The sequence below is a fragment of the Rhinolophus hipposideros genome (genome assembly GCF_964194185.1).
Source record: "Rhinolophus hipposideros genome assembly, chromosome: 20".
NCBI classification, from domain to species: Eukaryota; Metazoa; Chordata; class Mammalia; order Chiroptera; family Rhinolophidae; genus Rhinolophus; species Rhinolophus hipposideros.
This window is the reverse complement of record NC_138066.1, coordinates 7,088,284-7,105,260: the sequence shown is the minus strand read 5'-3', so window position 1 is coordinate 7,105,260 and position 16,977 is coordinate 7,088,284. Positions and strand designations below refer to the sequence as shown.

At 39.8% G+C, this 16,977-nt stretch overlaps 1 protein-coding gene across 1 annotated transcript in view; it reads left to right on the top strand.

Annotated features, from left to right (window-relative positions):
* Positions 1 to 16,977, top strand: part of DNAH9 (dynein axonemal heavy chain 9) — a 319,243-nt gene that overhangs the window by 34,920 nt on the left and 267,346 nt on the right. Inside the window, exons 11-15 of the mRNA XM_081027600.1 lie at positions 1,608 to 1,676; positions 3,045 to 3,171; positions 7,346 to 7,601; positions 8,697 to 8,938; positions 14,249 to 14,384. Coding sequence (XP_080883726.1) covers positions 1,608 to 1,676; positions 3,045 to 3,171; positions 7,346 to 7,601; positions 8,697 to 8,938; positions 14,249 to 14,384 — 830 coding nt within the window. The remainder of the gene's footprint in view (positions 1 to 1,607; positions 1,677 to 3,044; positions 3,172 to 7,345; positions 7,602 to 8,696; positions 8,939 to 14,248; positions 14,385 to 16,977) is intronic.

Below are 16,977 nucleotides of genomic sequence, written 5' to 3'. Positions count from 1 at the left end.
AAAACTGTATTGTGCCCTATAATATATATATTTGTTGATTATTGAAAATGTTTTAGATTCTTCACCATGAAATGAAGTAGAATCTCCAGGGAGTTTCATGACACTTATTCCTGTGACTTCTCAAACCTTCTGAGTGACTGTCACAGGCCTGTGTGAGAAGCCCTCTCTCCACTGCGTGTGTTCTGTGCCCTTGAGTGGCTCCAACTGACTCTTGGCCACCCTGTGAATGAGCGATGTCCACACGTCCTGTCCTCAACAGCCCTGCTCAGCTCCTGTAGACTCATGCCTGTGGCTTCTTCTATGGAGTCTATCCATTTCATATTTAGTTTTCTTTTCTTCCTGCTGCCTTCTGTTTTTCCCAGTATTATTGTCTGTCTTCTGGCCTCATTCTTTTCCGGATGTGAAACTGAGCTCGGGCATAGGAGGCTTGCAGACATCCCACAGCTTGTGAAGGGAGGGCCTGGCACGAGCCCACCGGACTGATCTGAAGCCCTTTCTCCTTGTTGCTGCCTCACAGAAGTATCTGCTCATTCACCACGAAAAGGAACTGAGCAACTGGAAATCCAGTGCTTTCTCTGCAGGCATGAGGCTTACATTGACATCTCGGGGATCTTGTAAAGAAACCCTGTGCTGGTTTAAAGTACAAATGGATCTTAAAGAATCTTTGCAATAAGCTGCCTCATTCTGCTAGCAGAACAAAAAGAGACTCTCCAACACAGTTAGTGTAAAGTTTTCTGAAAATTGGAGATGTTTCGCCAATTTCCCAGGACCTGGGCTCTCATTTTGTGTTGCAAAGGAATATCCAAGCCAGCAAGCAAGTGTGGGTGATGGTCTTTGGGCCACACTCTGCTCACATCCCTCTGTGCTCCTCACCCTTCCTGTGGAAGCCTACGAGTGTGTCTATGAGTGTGAGCGTGTATATGTGTACTCGTATGTGCATATATGTGCATTGTGTGTACGCACGTTTGGAGGCATGAGATGTAGGAGGGAACCTCATGTAACCATATCAATGAGTAATGAGTAACAGGGCTTCTGATAACGTGTCCTAGATGGATTTCAGAGAAGGGGAAATAAATATATAACAATATCTGTGTGTGTGTATGTGTATGTGTGTGCATACACACACACATTGTTATATAAACATATAAAACATTGTTATATATATATGTTGTATACTTTTTGTTATGTTACAATGTATAATGTCATATGTAATATTTTTTTCTCATATGCAGAAAACTGTCGCACTTAGAATTTTTATTTCATGTCTCCATTTCCCGTTTATTCAGGTCTTTGAAGGACTTCATTTACCTGTGCATGACTGGTTGGGCAAGGGTGAAAGGGCTGGTGGAGCCATGGTGGGAAAGGTTCTGCCATCCCTGTTGCTTGTGGGGATGGCTGCATTTCAGGAAGTGCAGACGCCCTCTAGTGGCCCATGGACGATATTCATGAAGAAGAATGCAGGCTCCTTGAGGGGCATTTGGAAACCTGCCCAAGAAGTTACTCAATCTCTTCTTTATAGGCTGCAGTTTGTTACTCACATTATTATTTTGAGTTCTTCTAATCTTATTCTTCTTTGATGCCATTTTCTTTCTCTTTTGGATGGATAGTTGCATGGAATCTACTGAAGGAAAGCGAATGATACAAAAATATGAAGATATGCTCTCATTGCTGGAAAAGTAAGCAGCTTCTGGGATTGTGTTGTGTGAGAGTTTCGTAACCCCCCCCCCCCCAGTACCTTTTGCAGTCCCGAGTGTGAGCAGATTCCTCCGTGGCTGTGAAGTGTCACTCCGTGTTTTATGTTAGAACCTCAGTATGTATGAGTACAGTTCTTCTGGGTTACAAACACAAGGTCTCTGGGGAATGCAGTCCCAGTGCCATTTTGCTGAGAGCATGAACTCGGTAGAGCTAGAAGTGGGCACTTCTCATTGCACTCCGAGATCAGTGTCACAGAAAATTGCAGCAGCTGCTCACTAAGCAGAAGGCAACAGCGCATGCGGCACAAAGAGGAAATATGTGTTAACAATATGTCCTGTATCTTTTTATGGCGAAAGCGTAAGCATGAAAATTTCACATGGGTTCATTGTTCCTGCTGTAAAGCTGCAGTACGTCTTTTGGGGGTGAAGGGTGTAGTACCACACTGTCCACAGTGGTACCACATCCGATAATGTCACCACGTTCCCTGGATGGACAGCCTTTCAATGCCTGCCATCGTCTCCTTAACATACCGTAAAAGCCTCCACTGGCCTTTGCTGTCCTACCAGCCTGGATGCCTGCCCCTCTGGCCTCAGGTGTTCCCAGCACACGGTCAAGCTGTTTCTCACCTGCACCTTTGGCTGTGCTGTTGCTTTTGCCAGGAGCACTCATTCCGCTTTCATTGTCCAATCTCCGCTCATCCTCTGAAACTCAGTCAAGCATCACCTCGGCAGCACCTCTTCCATGCAACCCCCCTGGCCTTCTCCTTGTCTGTCGCCTTCACCCCCTCACCCACACACCCCTGCGGTTAGATGCCTAATGCCTTGTGTGTCTCTCTAAGATTGTGCTTGCTGCATTCCCTGCTTCCCTGTGGTTTCACCAGTAGCTGCACTTACCAAGGGTGTTGAGTCATCATCTTATCCCCTAAGCGGAGCATTCAGTGTGTAATGACTGAATGACAAATATCCGTGACCTATGTGAAGATTAACATGAAAGGAACTCTTTCCCAATAGCTTCTTCTGACATTTACTGAGACTAGTCACCACTTCCTTTATTGCCCAAAAAGATCACATGGACCCTCTCTTTCTACTCTTCTCTGATTTAGTAAGTTATGCCATCTCTAGAAATGAGGGGTGACCTATAGGAGCTGCCATGGTGGCTGAGTCAATGATTTTGGCTTAAGAATGTAGTCAGGTATTTTACTAGTAGCATCTTCAGTTTGGTAGATAGATATAGAAATGTAGATACAGATATAGATAGACAATGTTATCTGTATCTTCAGTTAATTATCACTGGGAATTGGGGAGCTGGGAGGATGCTTATGAGATGGCTGTTGTTTCCCATTCTTGCAGGTATGAGACACGACTTTATGAGGGCTGGTGTCAGACGGTATCAGAAAAGTCACAGTATAATCTTTCCCGGCCACTTCTGAAACGTGACCCAGAGACCAAGCAGATTACAGTCAACTTTAACCCACAGGTAAGTGAAGCAACAGTCATTTCTTATTGGGTTCCTGAAGAGTTTTCTTTAACTTTACTGATTTCAAAGGCAAAGAGGCTTCTTATAAGCATCTGCAAAAGCTGCTCAAAAGATTTTATACGCTGGGTTTCATTGTGGGGCTGAATCCTGCAGTGTAGTGTTTTCTTAACTTGTCCAATGTTTACATTTTTCTCCAGGGTTAGCTGATATATTTGCTTTGATTTTGCACAACAGAAAATATTGCAAAGTATTTTTTAAACTTGCATACGATAACAGCTTTATTATGTACTTGACTTCATATACAAAGTTCAAGTGATATTATACTTAAGATTAACTCATCAAAAAGTTTAAATATTGTGTTATAGATATGCACTATTTGAAATTCCAGAAGGCATTTAAACACGATATTGCTACCCATCTTTGGACATGTAGAAGAATACATTACTGGCCATTTCGTACCAAACGGCTGACTAGGCTCACTTTGAATGTGTGCTATACGAGTCCATGAAGGCTGTGGACTAGATACTGAAGGGCTAACCAAGTGTAAGACCTGGTCCCTGCTCTCAAGGAGCCCACAGGTAGCTGGGAGCTAGAATGTCAGCTTGCAGAAATCTGTCTTTATGAGATGGCGTATGATACATCTCAATGGAGTAGCTTTGGAAATAAGACTCTAGATTAGTGATTCTCAACTGAGGCAAGTTTCCCCCTGCAGACATTTTTGGTTGTCACAGAGGACCTGGGTGCCAATAGCATAGAGTGGATAGATAGCATGGGGGCTGCTAAACTTTCTACAAGGCACAGGATGGTGCCCTACAACAAGAGCTGTTTTTGTCTGAAAATGTGGGTTGCTCTACATTTGAGAAACCCTTCTCTAGAGGATCAGAAGGGTGGATGACCAGTGTGGATTGTGGCAGCCATGGAAAGCTTAATGCTGGTGAAGACAATAATTAAAAGTTAGCAAATATAGGAAATATTACACTATTCAGCTAACAAAAAAAAAAAGGATTGGCCACACTGAGCTGAAAGCTGTCACCTACTACTGTCCTGATGGCATGTCCTCCAGGAATGCAGTGTAGAGACAGCTGGAAACTGATGTGATAGCATATTGGTGTCTTTGGAGAAAGCCGCAGTTTAAGTAGAACATCAATTCCGACTGAAACAAAAATCAGCAAAGAAGTTGGAGGATCAACTTCTTTACTTTGGTGAGACAAGAGTGTGTCATTTAGCTCATTTCACTCATTGGAGTAATTTTTTTCAGCTTGCACTGTCAGCAGTGTTGGACATTAAATGTCCAAAGAGATGAGTTTCTGGCTTACCAACTGGGTCATCGTCTAGATGTTATAATTATAGTAGTTACACCCTGGGTATAAGACAGTACTGAGAATTGACTATTCTTGTCCCATATACTCCAAGAGCAAGGACTTTATCTGCCTCAATGTGCAACACACAGTAGGTGCTTTAAAGGTGATTGTAAGTGATAGATGGGAAAGAAAGGAGAAGAAAGAAGTGAGAGAAAAAAAGAAAAAGAGAAGGGATAAACACCTAAATTATAACAGTCAAGGGGAGCCAACTACAAACACAAGTCAAGAACAGCTGCAGCTATTCCACTTCCAGCTTCTAGTAAGTGGAAATAGCTATGGTAGTAAGAATGAACAGTAATACATACGGGGTCTGACAATTAAGTTCATGAACTCATCCTAGAAAAAGTGCTACATACCTCACTGCTGAATATCACTACGGTCACCTTTGAAGTACTCCCCTTGAGAAGCTATGCACCAACACCAGCGCCTAGTCCACCCTTCACAGCAATTTTGGAACTCTTTTTCTGGAATGGCCATCAGAGCTGTTGTCGTGTTACCCTTGATGTCCTGAATGTCATCAAAATGTCTCCTTTCAATATTTCCTTTATCTTTGGGTAAAGAAAGAAGTCATTGGGGGCCAGATCAGGTGAGTAGGGAGGGTGTTCCAATACAGTTATTTGTTTACTGGCTAAAAACTCCCTCACAGACAGTGCTGTGTGAGCTGGTGCATTGTCGTGATGCAAGAGCCATGAGTTGTTGGCGAAAAGTTCAGGTCGTCTAACTTTTTCACGCAGCCTTTTCAGCACTTCCAAATAGTAAACTTGTTTAACTGTTTGTCCAGTTGGTACAAATTCATAATAAATAATCCCTCTGATATCAAAAAAGGTTAGCAACATTGTTGCAGCAAGTTCTTGAACTTGATTATCAGACCTCGTACATCATTCTGAGGGACATGATCAGAGTTTGCCCCTTTGGGACCAGGATAAGAATTGTATGGGGAAAAATTTATATATAACTTATTTAAATTATTTAAATGTCTGGTTGATGGACATTTAAAATATTTTTCCACTATTATCAATATGTATTTCATTGATTCTGGGATCACGTTTTTTTTTTTCTTATCTCTGAAAGTGGTGTGTTTGTAATTTAAAAATGACATTTTTTTTTTCTTCCTTAGTTGCACATATAATATTAGTTTGGTGCAAAAGTAATTGCAGCTTAAAAGATTAAAAATAGTTGCAAAAACTGGAATTACTTTTGCACCAATCTAATAATAGTGAACCCTGCCGTCATTGGCATCTTGCAGTGAGATAAAATGTGGTGTAAATAATGTTACAATAAATATCTTTAGTTATTGTTGCATCTATCCTTGATTATTTCTTTGGGATAATGCCTAGAAATTGGGATTGCTGGGCTAAAGGGTGCTCCCATTTTGAGACTTTTCATGTATATTTTCAATTTGTTCTTCAGAAAGATGGAATTTAGTCATTCTCCTGCCAGGAAGATATTCATTTCTTCTAACCACTTCTCCAGCTTGTTGAACTAGAAAACATGTAATATCTCAACATTGTTTTAATTTGCGTTTATTTGACCACTAGTGAAGTAGAACTTTTTCATGTGTTCATTGGCTGTTTATATTTCTTTTTCTATGAATTGCTTGTTCATGTCCTTTTGAGTGGATGTGCCCTCTTTTCTTGTGAATTTGTTAGGGTATTTAGGAAATATTTGTCAGACGCCATTTTAGTATGTGTACACTATTTTATGCATATAAATTTTATCTTCTGTGGTTTTATGTTCAGAATGGCTTTCTCTACCTCATTATTATACAAATAACTCCACATTTTCTCTTATTTTTTGTTTTCATTTCTCACATTTAAATTTTTTAATATCTCTCTTGAACTTATTTCAAAATAAACTAGGAGGCTGAGGTCATGTCCCTGCCAACTGGTTAGCATTTGTCTTAACCCTGAGTTGGGTTTGCTAGGTGACAGGAAGAGCTGGCCCAGAGTCACTTGGAAGCAGAGCTGGGAGCCCAGGTGTCTTGATAAGCAGGAAGGAGATGGGGAATGGAGAGAGGAGGCAGGGAAGAATCTATGGCCTGTTTTGTCACACGTACCTACCACATCAGTCCCTCTAGGTTCAGAGGTAAACATGATGGATAAGAAGGGATGATGAGCAGGGTGCTTAGAAACCCTGCCAGAGGCCTCTCTGTCTTTTCCCTGGACCACATCTGCTTGGCTTCTCACTTCTGCAGTTGCTGCTAAATTCAGCACTCCAAGACGTTCATAGAGGCCTGGGTGGTTTCCATCTCTTGATCTCCTAGTACATTAAAACACAAAGACATGCCAGCACAGTGCTCTTTCAAATGATTATATGTAACAGGGTTGTGCAATGGGCACCTTCTCTCAATCCTGTTAGTTCTATGACTATACGAATGACCTCATTTGAAGAGACGACCAGAAGTCTAAATTTCAGATTTCTCATGTGTGCGGGTGGCCCAGATCAGATGATACCAACACCTCTTGATGGGAACTGGCTCCGTCAGCATAAGCCTATCATGTCATCAGTCACATGTCCTAAAGCATCAAGGCCGAGCCCTCTCCTGCTGTCACTGATGTCTCCTTTCTCAGGTTTTCCACGACTTGCTCTTTGTGATTTATGGATTCAGTTAACCTTGCTGCTTTCTAATTCACCTTCCTTCTGCCTTATACTCCATTTCCTTTCTCTGAAACTTGATTTAAGGAACGGTAGGAGCAGAAGTTAAGAAGGGACCCAGAGGGCCTTTGGGTCCCCTGGGGTTTTTCAGTCCTTCCAATATTGCTGCTATTCACTGCCCCTGAACTACAGCCACTTACGTCAATTCTTTTCTCCAGCTGATTTCAGTGATGAAAGAAATGAGTTATCTTCAACCCAGGCAGATGAAGCACATCCCTGAGACAGCAGCAGCCTTGTTCTCCTCCAGGGAATTCTATCGGCAGCTTGTTGCCAATTTGGAGTTGATGGCAAATTGGTACAACAAGGTTATGAAAACTCTGCTAGAGGTGGAATTTCCATTAGTGGAGAAAGAGCTGCAGAATATCGATCTCTGCCTGAAAGCTGCAGAGGAGACTCTGAACTGGAAAAGAGAAGGTAACAGGGCACCACCTGGACTGTGGGGAAAAGGTTGAGAGTCAAGATTCTAATAAAGTTGGTAGACCCTCCAGTGATTCCCCTGTGATCTGGTTTGTGTTTGAAACACCAGTCTATCCTGTCAGACATATATCCAAAGCAGAGAAGGCAAGGAGGGTTGGTATTCCTCTTCTTCCTTCTCTTTGTGTATAATGAGTAGATTTAGAAAACTTTTCTGCCACGCACTAGGGGAGGGTCAGAGGTTGCATGAGAGCTCCCACAGTCTCCAGCATATATTGTGTGCTCCATGAAGGAGGATTTTTATTATCACTGTTACTTAATTTTCTTAACTAGACTATAAACATCTTAAATGAGGAACTATGCATGTATTTCTCTCGTAGCCTCCATTTCTATTCAATAAACTTTCATCGATGGATTAACATATGTGGGGTACTCAGGGAGGGACTGAGGGGAGGATATGAGAGATGAGGTGTACGAGACATGGCCCCTACCCTCAAAAAGCTCACATTTAGTGGGGACAACAGACCTTATGTACAACATAAATCATAACAAGACATGCTATGATAAAAAGTTAAAATATGCTATCACAGAGTTAAAAATAAAGTGGGATGAATCACAGGGGAAGGAGATTAATTTGCATTAGGGTCCTCAAAAGAGTTAAAGTTTGAAAAGAAGGTTACAGCCAACTCACAGAAGTCTTGGAATACCATATTAAACAAGTTAGAACTATATTTCATATACAAGAGGGAATGATCTTTTCAACATTTAATACAGTGAAAGTGCTTAAAAACTAAGATTCATTAACCCAAATAAAGTCACCTAGTTGCACTGGTATGCCCCAGCAAATGTATCAACTTTTGTGTGCTTGGTAGGTAAGTAGTACCTGTTTATTTCTTTTCCTCCATAATCAGGGTTATGCTAAGGGTTGGCTTTATTATACAACTAGGAAGAAAGAGCCTGAGTATAATGAAGTAACCTGTGCAGAAAAGTTTTACAAAACCCATGGGTATTAAATCCCTATCTTTCATGGCAACTAGACCTTTAGCTATGCCACTGTCAGCTATTTCAATTAATTCTGTTTCTTTTGGGGGGCAGGCATTTGGGATTATGTCAATCAAATCACCAACAGTATTCATGATCTTGAACAAAGAATTCAGAAAACTAAAGACAATGTGGAAGAGATTCAAAACATCATGAAAACATGGGTGTCTCCAATATTTAAGAGAAAAGATGGAAGAAAGGAAGGCCTTCTTTCCATGGATGATCAGCATGATCAAATGGAAAAATATTATAATTGCATCAAAGAATCTGGCCTTAAGATTCATGCCCTCGTTCAGGTAATAACCAGCCTCTCAGTCATCCATAACAGGAGTATAGAGAAAGCATCAAGAAGTGTGTTTGGGTGCCAGAAGTGATTTGGAAATTAGAACAGTCAATAGATACTGTGTCTTCTGCAGTCAGAGATAGATGTTTATACTGATAGCAAAAGAACTACAGTTTTTAATAGATAGGGAGAGTGAAAAGTCACATTCTAGCATCAGTGTGTCAAAATTAATACTATCTTAATGGTCAAATACTATCATCACAGGACTTAAGTCCCACACCAAACCCCAGGGTGGGGAGGAGGAGAAGAGGACAGACTCCTAAATTATCTATTGCCCTAACCACCCCCAACTTGCCCACACAACCTAGTATGGACCTCCAACATCGTCTTCATTAACCTAGCTCTGTAGAGCCTGAAGAGATGAGAGATTCCCATGCTCGTTTCCTTAACTGCATTTGATAAGGAGAAGAAACAATGCAGAGTGCTGCACTTAATGCAGTAAGGCTCTGCCCTGCATTGTGATCAGGGCAACCTTAGGTCTCAAAAGAGTGAACGGTGGAAAAGAGCTATAAATGGCTTGCAGGTAGCCACGCAGCTGTTTTGACAGGTTGACCTGACATGCTCAAAGTCAGTCATGAAAGACAGCTGTTATTTTGGGGTTGTCTATGGTTTGAAGTACAGTGATGTACTTTTGACTTCTAGTGCACTAATTTCTGTTCTTTATTGTTTCTTTCTTTTTAGCTAATTTGGGGTTAATTTGCTCATTTTTTTCCCTAGCCCATAAGAGTAGAAGCTTAGGTAGTATTTTAAGGCTTTGTTCCTTGCTAACACAAGCATATGATGACATACATTTCCCCCTTAGCAGTGCTTTACTTGCATTCCACAAATTTGACCTGTCTCATTTTCATTATCATTCAGTTTTATTTTTTCTCTTGTGATTTCTTTAACTCAGTGCTCATTTAGAAGTATATTGTTTAATTTCCACATACTTGGGGCTTCTCTGGATATCTTAATAAAATTGGTATCTAATTTAATTCCATTGTGGTCCAGAGAAAATGCTCTGTTAAGATTTCAGTCAGTGGGAATTCAGTGAGATTTGTTCCATGGCCTAGAATATCGTCTGTTTTATGCAGTGTTTCTTGTGCACTTGAAAATATGTTTATTCTTCCATTGTCCATATCTTCTACATACTTTCTGCTTTTTGTCTTTTTGTTCTACCAGGTACTGAAGGTAGAATATTAAATCTCCACCTATGATTTTAGATTTGTCTATCTAATCATTTAGTTCTGTGAGGTTTTTCAAGTGTTTGAACCTCTGTTGTTAGTAGGTACAAATATATTTATAGTTATTATAACTTCCTGATAAACTGACCATTTTGTCATTATTCCCTTTTTATTTAGAAATTCCCTTTTTATTTCTAATAATGCTCCCTGGCCTTGAATTCTGTTTTTTTTTTCCTTTTCTTTGTATTACTATAGTCTTTCCTTCCAAACTCATTATTTCCACGTTTTTTCATTGTCCATCTTTTTCCACCCTTTTACATTCAACCTATGTGTTTCTTTGGAGTCAAATTTATTCTCATATACAGTATGTAGTAGAAAATTACTTTTCTAAGTATAACAACTCTGCCTATTAATTGGAATGTTTAAACTATTTAATATAATACATTTAATATAATTAAATTTAATATAAATGTAATTTTAATATAAATTTAATATAAATTAAATTTAATATAATTATTGGTATGGATGGATTTAATTACCATTTTGCTGTTTGTTTTCTATTTACTTGATTTCTCTTTTGTTTCTCTGCTCCTCCTTTCCCACCTTCTTGTTATTAATTGTATTTTTTTTAGTATTCTATTTGAATTCCTCAATTGGCATTTCAGATTTACCTTGTTGCATCACATTTGCAGTGGTGGTTCTAGGTTTCCCTGTCTCTTGAACTGATCACAATTGACTTAGAGTTTTCCCATGAAATATAGGAAACTAGAAACAGTGTGGCTCAATCCAATGCCTCCTCATCTTTCACACTGTTGCTGTGTGTGTGTGCCATAAACTCCACAAGAGAGTATTATATATGTATATATATAATACTGCTTTAAAAACTCAAGGAAAAAATATTTACACTATTTTATATTTACCCATATACTTACTATTTCGAGACTTGTTGTTCCGTTTTGTAGAAATGAGTTACCATCTTGCAGTTCAGGTCCGCTAATGGCACAGTCTCTGTTTTTGTTTATCTGAAAATATCCTTATTTCAGGTGTACAAATCAACATAATAATGAGACTTTTAAACACCTCACAAAGTTATAGCCCCCCAACTCTATTACCCATCTGACAACCATACATAGCTGTTACAATACCATTGACTATATTCCCTTTGCTGTAGTTTACATCTTGTGATTATATATGTGTATATGTATATATATGTATATATTTACATAATAGTTGATATTCAATATTATATTAGTTTCAGGTGTATGCCATAGGGGTTAGGCATTTATATAATTTATGAAGTGATCCCCCGATTAGTCTAGTACCCATCTGACACCATGCATAGTTTTTACAACATTATTAATTATATTTCCCATACTGTATTTCATATCCTGTGACTATTTCATGACTACCAATTTGTACTTCCTAATCCCTTCACCTTTCTCACCCATTCACTTTTGTTTTTGATGGGTAGTTTCTTTGGATATAGAATTGTGTAGACAGTTTTATTTTTCTTTCAGAAGTCCTTTTATTGCCTTCTGTTCTCCAATGTTTCTGATCAGAAACCAGCCATAATTTGTGTCTTTGTTCCTCTATATGCAATGTATTGTTTCTCTCAGCCTGCTTTTAATAGTATCTTTTTTTCATTTTTGTATTTTTTCCCCCATTTGACTATGATGTACCTGAGCAGGTTTTCTTTATATTCTTCCTGCTTAGAGTTTTTGAGCTTCTTGAATCTGTTTTTCATCAAATTTGGGGAGTTTTCAATCAAATTATGACACTATTTCCTGCTAACTTGGACAGCTATTTTATTTTCTGAGTCTTTTTTTTTAATGCAACAGAAGTTTATTTTACTTTCACATAAAATAAATCTAAGAAATAGGCATTCACAATGGAATTTATAGATGATGTAATACAGAATTGTACACCTGAAATCTATGTAACTTTACTAACAGTTGTCACTCCAATAAACTTTAATAGGAAGGAAGGAAGGAAGGAAGGAAGGAAGGAAGGAAGGAAGGAAGGAAGGAAGGAGGGAGGGAGGGAGGGAGGGAGGGAGGGAGGGAAGGAAGGAGGGAAGGAAGGAAGGAAAAAAGAAAGAAATAGGCATTCCAGGATTGGTATGGCAGTTATTTTCTGAGTCTGTTGTTAGTCATTATTTTCTCTCTCAGTTAAATGTCTGCTTCTCTGCATATCTAGTAATTTTTTATTATCTTCTAGTCATGTTAGGTACCACTTTAGGGTGTTATTTCCCTTAAGGAGTTTGTGCTTTCCTATTGGCAGGCAGTTAGTTTACTTGGGGGGTCAGCTTGATCCTGTTGAAGTTCAATTTTAAACTTTGTTAGAGAGGGGTCTAAAGAGGCCTTACTCTAGAACAGAGCAGCTCTAATCCTAGAGCATAGCATTTCTGGGGTCTCATCTGAGTTCCTGGGTTATCTGCAAGGTCTTTTCATTATTTCTGAGAGAATACAAATATCTTCCATCACTTTCTGTCCTATGCAACCTCCACTGAGCTTAGCATCCCCAGTAACTGTTCTCTTACATGCCTTTCAGAGTCTTGCCCTAAATATGTACAGCTTACTACTCAAAGACTCAAGAGGATTGATTCTGTAACGTCTGCAACCTCAAACTTCAGTTTCTGTCTTTTCTGCCCAGCAGGAAGGATTCTGAGCTTGTGGTCCATTTTCCTATGTCACAGTTTGGAAAAGTGCTTCTAGGTAGAAAGCCAAGTGGTTGTAAAGCTCACCTTGAATATTCTTCTCTCGAGGATCACATCCCTATACTGTTTGTTATCTAATTGCCCCAAAATATTAGGTTGGTGCAAAAGTAATTGCAGTTTTTGCAATTATTTTTAACCTTTTAAACTGCATTTACTTTTGCACCAACCTGATAATTGTTTTTTGTATTGCATCCAGTTATATAGCTGTTTGTAGCAGAAGGGCAAACCTGATCTCATTCCCCTTTTTTGGCTAGACGCAGGTATTTCTTTCTAGTTTACAGAAAATTCCAGCACTTTTGCTTCTTAAACCATGGTAGATTTGAGGTAGAAAAGTTAAAAGTACACATAATTATATTGATAGCATGACATTAGGAGACAAAACAACTATATAAAGCAGTCATAAAAACTAAGTTTTAAAAATATAGATTACGTTGACATACACATCTTAATAACAGCTGAGAACAACACTATATTGTCACTGTTATGCTTTGTGTGATGATGGACTTTAAGTATTAAGAAAAGCTGAAATCTACTTGGAAAGGAAGTGCATTTTAGAAATTTTAGAGTTTTGTTGCTCAAAGGCAGGATCATGAGATTTCTTTCTTTCTTTCTTTTTTTTAATTCAGGGGGCTATTACAATGTGGAAATATTTGTAAAGTGGTCCGTGTGAATCAACTAGAAAATTTACTTCTGCAAAGTAGTTACCACTCTCTTTGAAGATATAAGATAAATGGAAAATTGCTGTAAGAAAGCTTAATAATGAAAATGATGAAGAGTAAATGGGATATCTGTATTTGCCATACTACCAGGTTGGGGTTGGGGGGAGAGATAGATAGAGAGACAGAGAGAGAGAGAGAGAGGAGAGAACGTGTGCATTTATTTATGTGTTTTCAAATTAACTCAATACGATGAGGATTTTTAGTTAATATTAAAAGCCAACAGCAAAACACTCTAGCTCATTTCTAAGGATTATCCAGGAAATGCTTTGTTCGTTTGAACCCCTAATTTCTTAGAAGCTTTGAATCATAATGCCTTCTACCCTTAGGATTCCTTCCTGTACCTACCCTAACTTCTGCTCTGATTCAGCTTCCTTCACGGCATGTCAGTCAGCATTTAGGAAGCACACACTGCATCCATCAGCATTCCTGCTAAGAATGTGGCCTGACCCAGTCTTCCTTTCCCAGAGACCCTGCATCCCTTCATGAATTAACTTTATGTTCCTTATGATCAATGGTTAAACTCATTAGAATTTGATACACATGAATAGCAAGTTCTTCATAAGAATGCTTTTTTCTCCATGTGTTTATATTCCTACTAATGATGATTAGACCAGTCATTCCATATTATTAAACATGGTTTACATCTCTTCTACTTTATTTTTTAGGATAACCTGCGTCTTTTTTCAGCAGACCCAACCTCCAGTATCTGGAAGACTTATATTAACTACATTGATGATATGTTGCTAGATGGATTCTTTCTTGCCATTGAGTGCTCCCTCAAGTACCTTCTGGAAAATACCGGTATTTACTAGCTTATGGATACAGGATATTACTGGAACAATAACAGTAATAACATCTGTTGAGTTACAGTTGAGTGCTCTGTGATTTTTCCCAAAAAGATTGTGGATGTTTTGTGAATTATACCCAGTAAAAGAGCAAAGGTATTGAGTTTCTAAATTGTTCAAAGAGAAGAGACCTCTCTCTTTTCACAACTCAAATGATCAACCAGGCTCTAAGATAGTGACACTCAGAGCAAAGGCAAAAAGCATAAAAGGTAATTTCAGTGGAAATCAAGCTTCAATAAAGAGGAATGACTAAGTCGCAATAGTGGGAAGTACAGTCAGCAGTGGCAGCTTCACCTGACCTTGATCATGGCCATGGGAGGAAGATATTCTGTGCCTTCAGGCTAAATGCACTCTATCTGCAGCTTTTGGAGAAAACAATGAGGTTGTAGTTGTCCGGTTAAGTGGAAGAAGCAGAAGTCTTTGTGTGAAAAAGAGACAGGAAGCTGGGGATAAGGTAGCTCTCAGAAGGAAAAGGAATGTTAAGATGGTAATGGGCATTCTTTGAAGCTGTTAAGAGACAGCTAAGGGCTTTGAATTTATAGTAGGTGTACTGGGTTCAGGTGTACAGTCAAAGATACTATAGAAAGGGCTAACCTTGGCTGGTAAGTGATGGGACGGAAAGGGTGTAAGAGTTCAGGAGTAAAGTTGAATAAAACCTTTTGCACTCTGGTAGATTCTGAGTTGCTTAGCAAGGGTCATAGTGAAGAACTGGTTAAAATGGAAAGGCGGAAGTGAATATTATGAAGCCAGGGGATGAAGGTGATATGAGACTTTAAGATGTCAAATCCAACCCTAGGAAAGAAATCAAATGCAGAGTTAAAATAGGCAGGCCAGGATCAGTGTTCACATATCCCGTCCTTGCAGAAGGGCACATGCGGACACTTAGGCTGGAAATAGAGAGGAGTGAGGCCCAGGACTGGGGATAGTTCAGACCAGCAACCCTCGTGGTCTGTGTAGGTAGAGGAACTGAGGTCAGAGGCAAGGTGTTTGCAAGATGCAGGGGTGCTCCAATCCATGAAATGCAGCAGCAGGAAACAGGGGCTTCTGCATAGTCAGCAACGTGGGGGCAAGTAACCAGTGAGGCGTTGAACGTGGGCACAGACTGGAGAACCGGTTTCTAGGGACCCGCGCCGACAGTGCTCACATTAGTGACCTGACCAAACCTCCTCTGATGTTGGAGATTTGGGGTTCCTGGTCCCTCATCCCTCCTCTAGAAGGTGTGGGAAGATGCCTGAGCCACACTTAGATGTAGAAAATACGAGGCAGATGATCCCTAAATGTAGTGACTCCCCTTTTGCCAATGGCTATCCAGCTCTCCGGATCTGGACTGTCTGGTGTTTCTGTCCTCCTCTCTTGAGAAGGAGAGAGTGGGAATAAGAGGCTGGAGAGAGGAGACGGTAGTGTTTCTCCAAGATTGCTAAAGTTACCTTTCCTCCATGGAAATGGGAAGGAAGGGAAACACATTTTCTTCACAATATAAAATAGGCAGGAGCTGTATTTCTATATTTCGCAGTTGCCTGAGTCAAGGAGCTATAGATACAATTTTAAAGGCACTGGTGAAAGTGAAGAAGCCGTTAAGAAGAAGAAAATCCCCGAGATCCTTTGCAATAGCCCAGCTGGACAACTTTATTTCCCTGGTCCACCTACTATTTCCACCTTCACTTGTTTGGTCAGGCCAAGGCCGTTCCCGTGGCTTAGTTTGGCCTTCCCGTCACGTCTCAGAATCTAAACCCCGCCTAGGTTAAATTCTACTCACTCTATCCAGAAATGTTCTTCCCCTTCTTAATTCCTAGAGTGATTTACTTGTACCAATGTTGTGGAACCATCAAGACCATCTGGTTTATATGGTAATTATGTCAGCATTGCACCTAACAGAATGATTAGGTTCTCATGACAGCATATGGGACGAAAATCTCATGCAGTCAAAATATTCTTGAAACTCTTTTAAATCCTTTAAACTATATGCAAGCTGATCTACTAAATTATATGTAATGCATGTAGGATGCAGGCTATGTCATGAGTACACATGCAAAGCATAATCTTAACAGTTTTTAAAAACTGCTCTACGATAGTATCATAATTACTATGATATTGGGAAACTTGCATTCCCTTAAGTTAAATGTGCATTTGATGGGACACTCCTGAGTCCAACAATGCACATTTATCATTCTTGCAGTTTTGAGGGTAAGACACTGATCTTACATATCTTTGTAGATCCCCCAGTTTTCCACTTTGGGAGAATGGCTAAGCTGTGGGAAGCAAAACTCCATCAATAATGTAGCGTAAAAGACAAAGAAGTCTTTCCCTCAAGTACTAGTCCAAAGTGAGTGCTCCAGGGAAATGGGCAAGTTCCTCCTATCTTGTGTTTCCATCACTGTCCAGGGCAGGGTCTTAATTTCTGTGCTTGAGCTGAGTCACTGACACATGCAGGCTCTCGCCTGTGGGAGGAGTAGAAAAGGCTCATCTGCTGTCTCAAAGGCCCCAGCCCAGAAGAGGCGCCCATGACTTCTTCCCACATTCCCCTGGAGAGAGAATGACGTTGCTACACC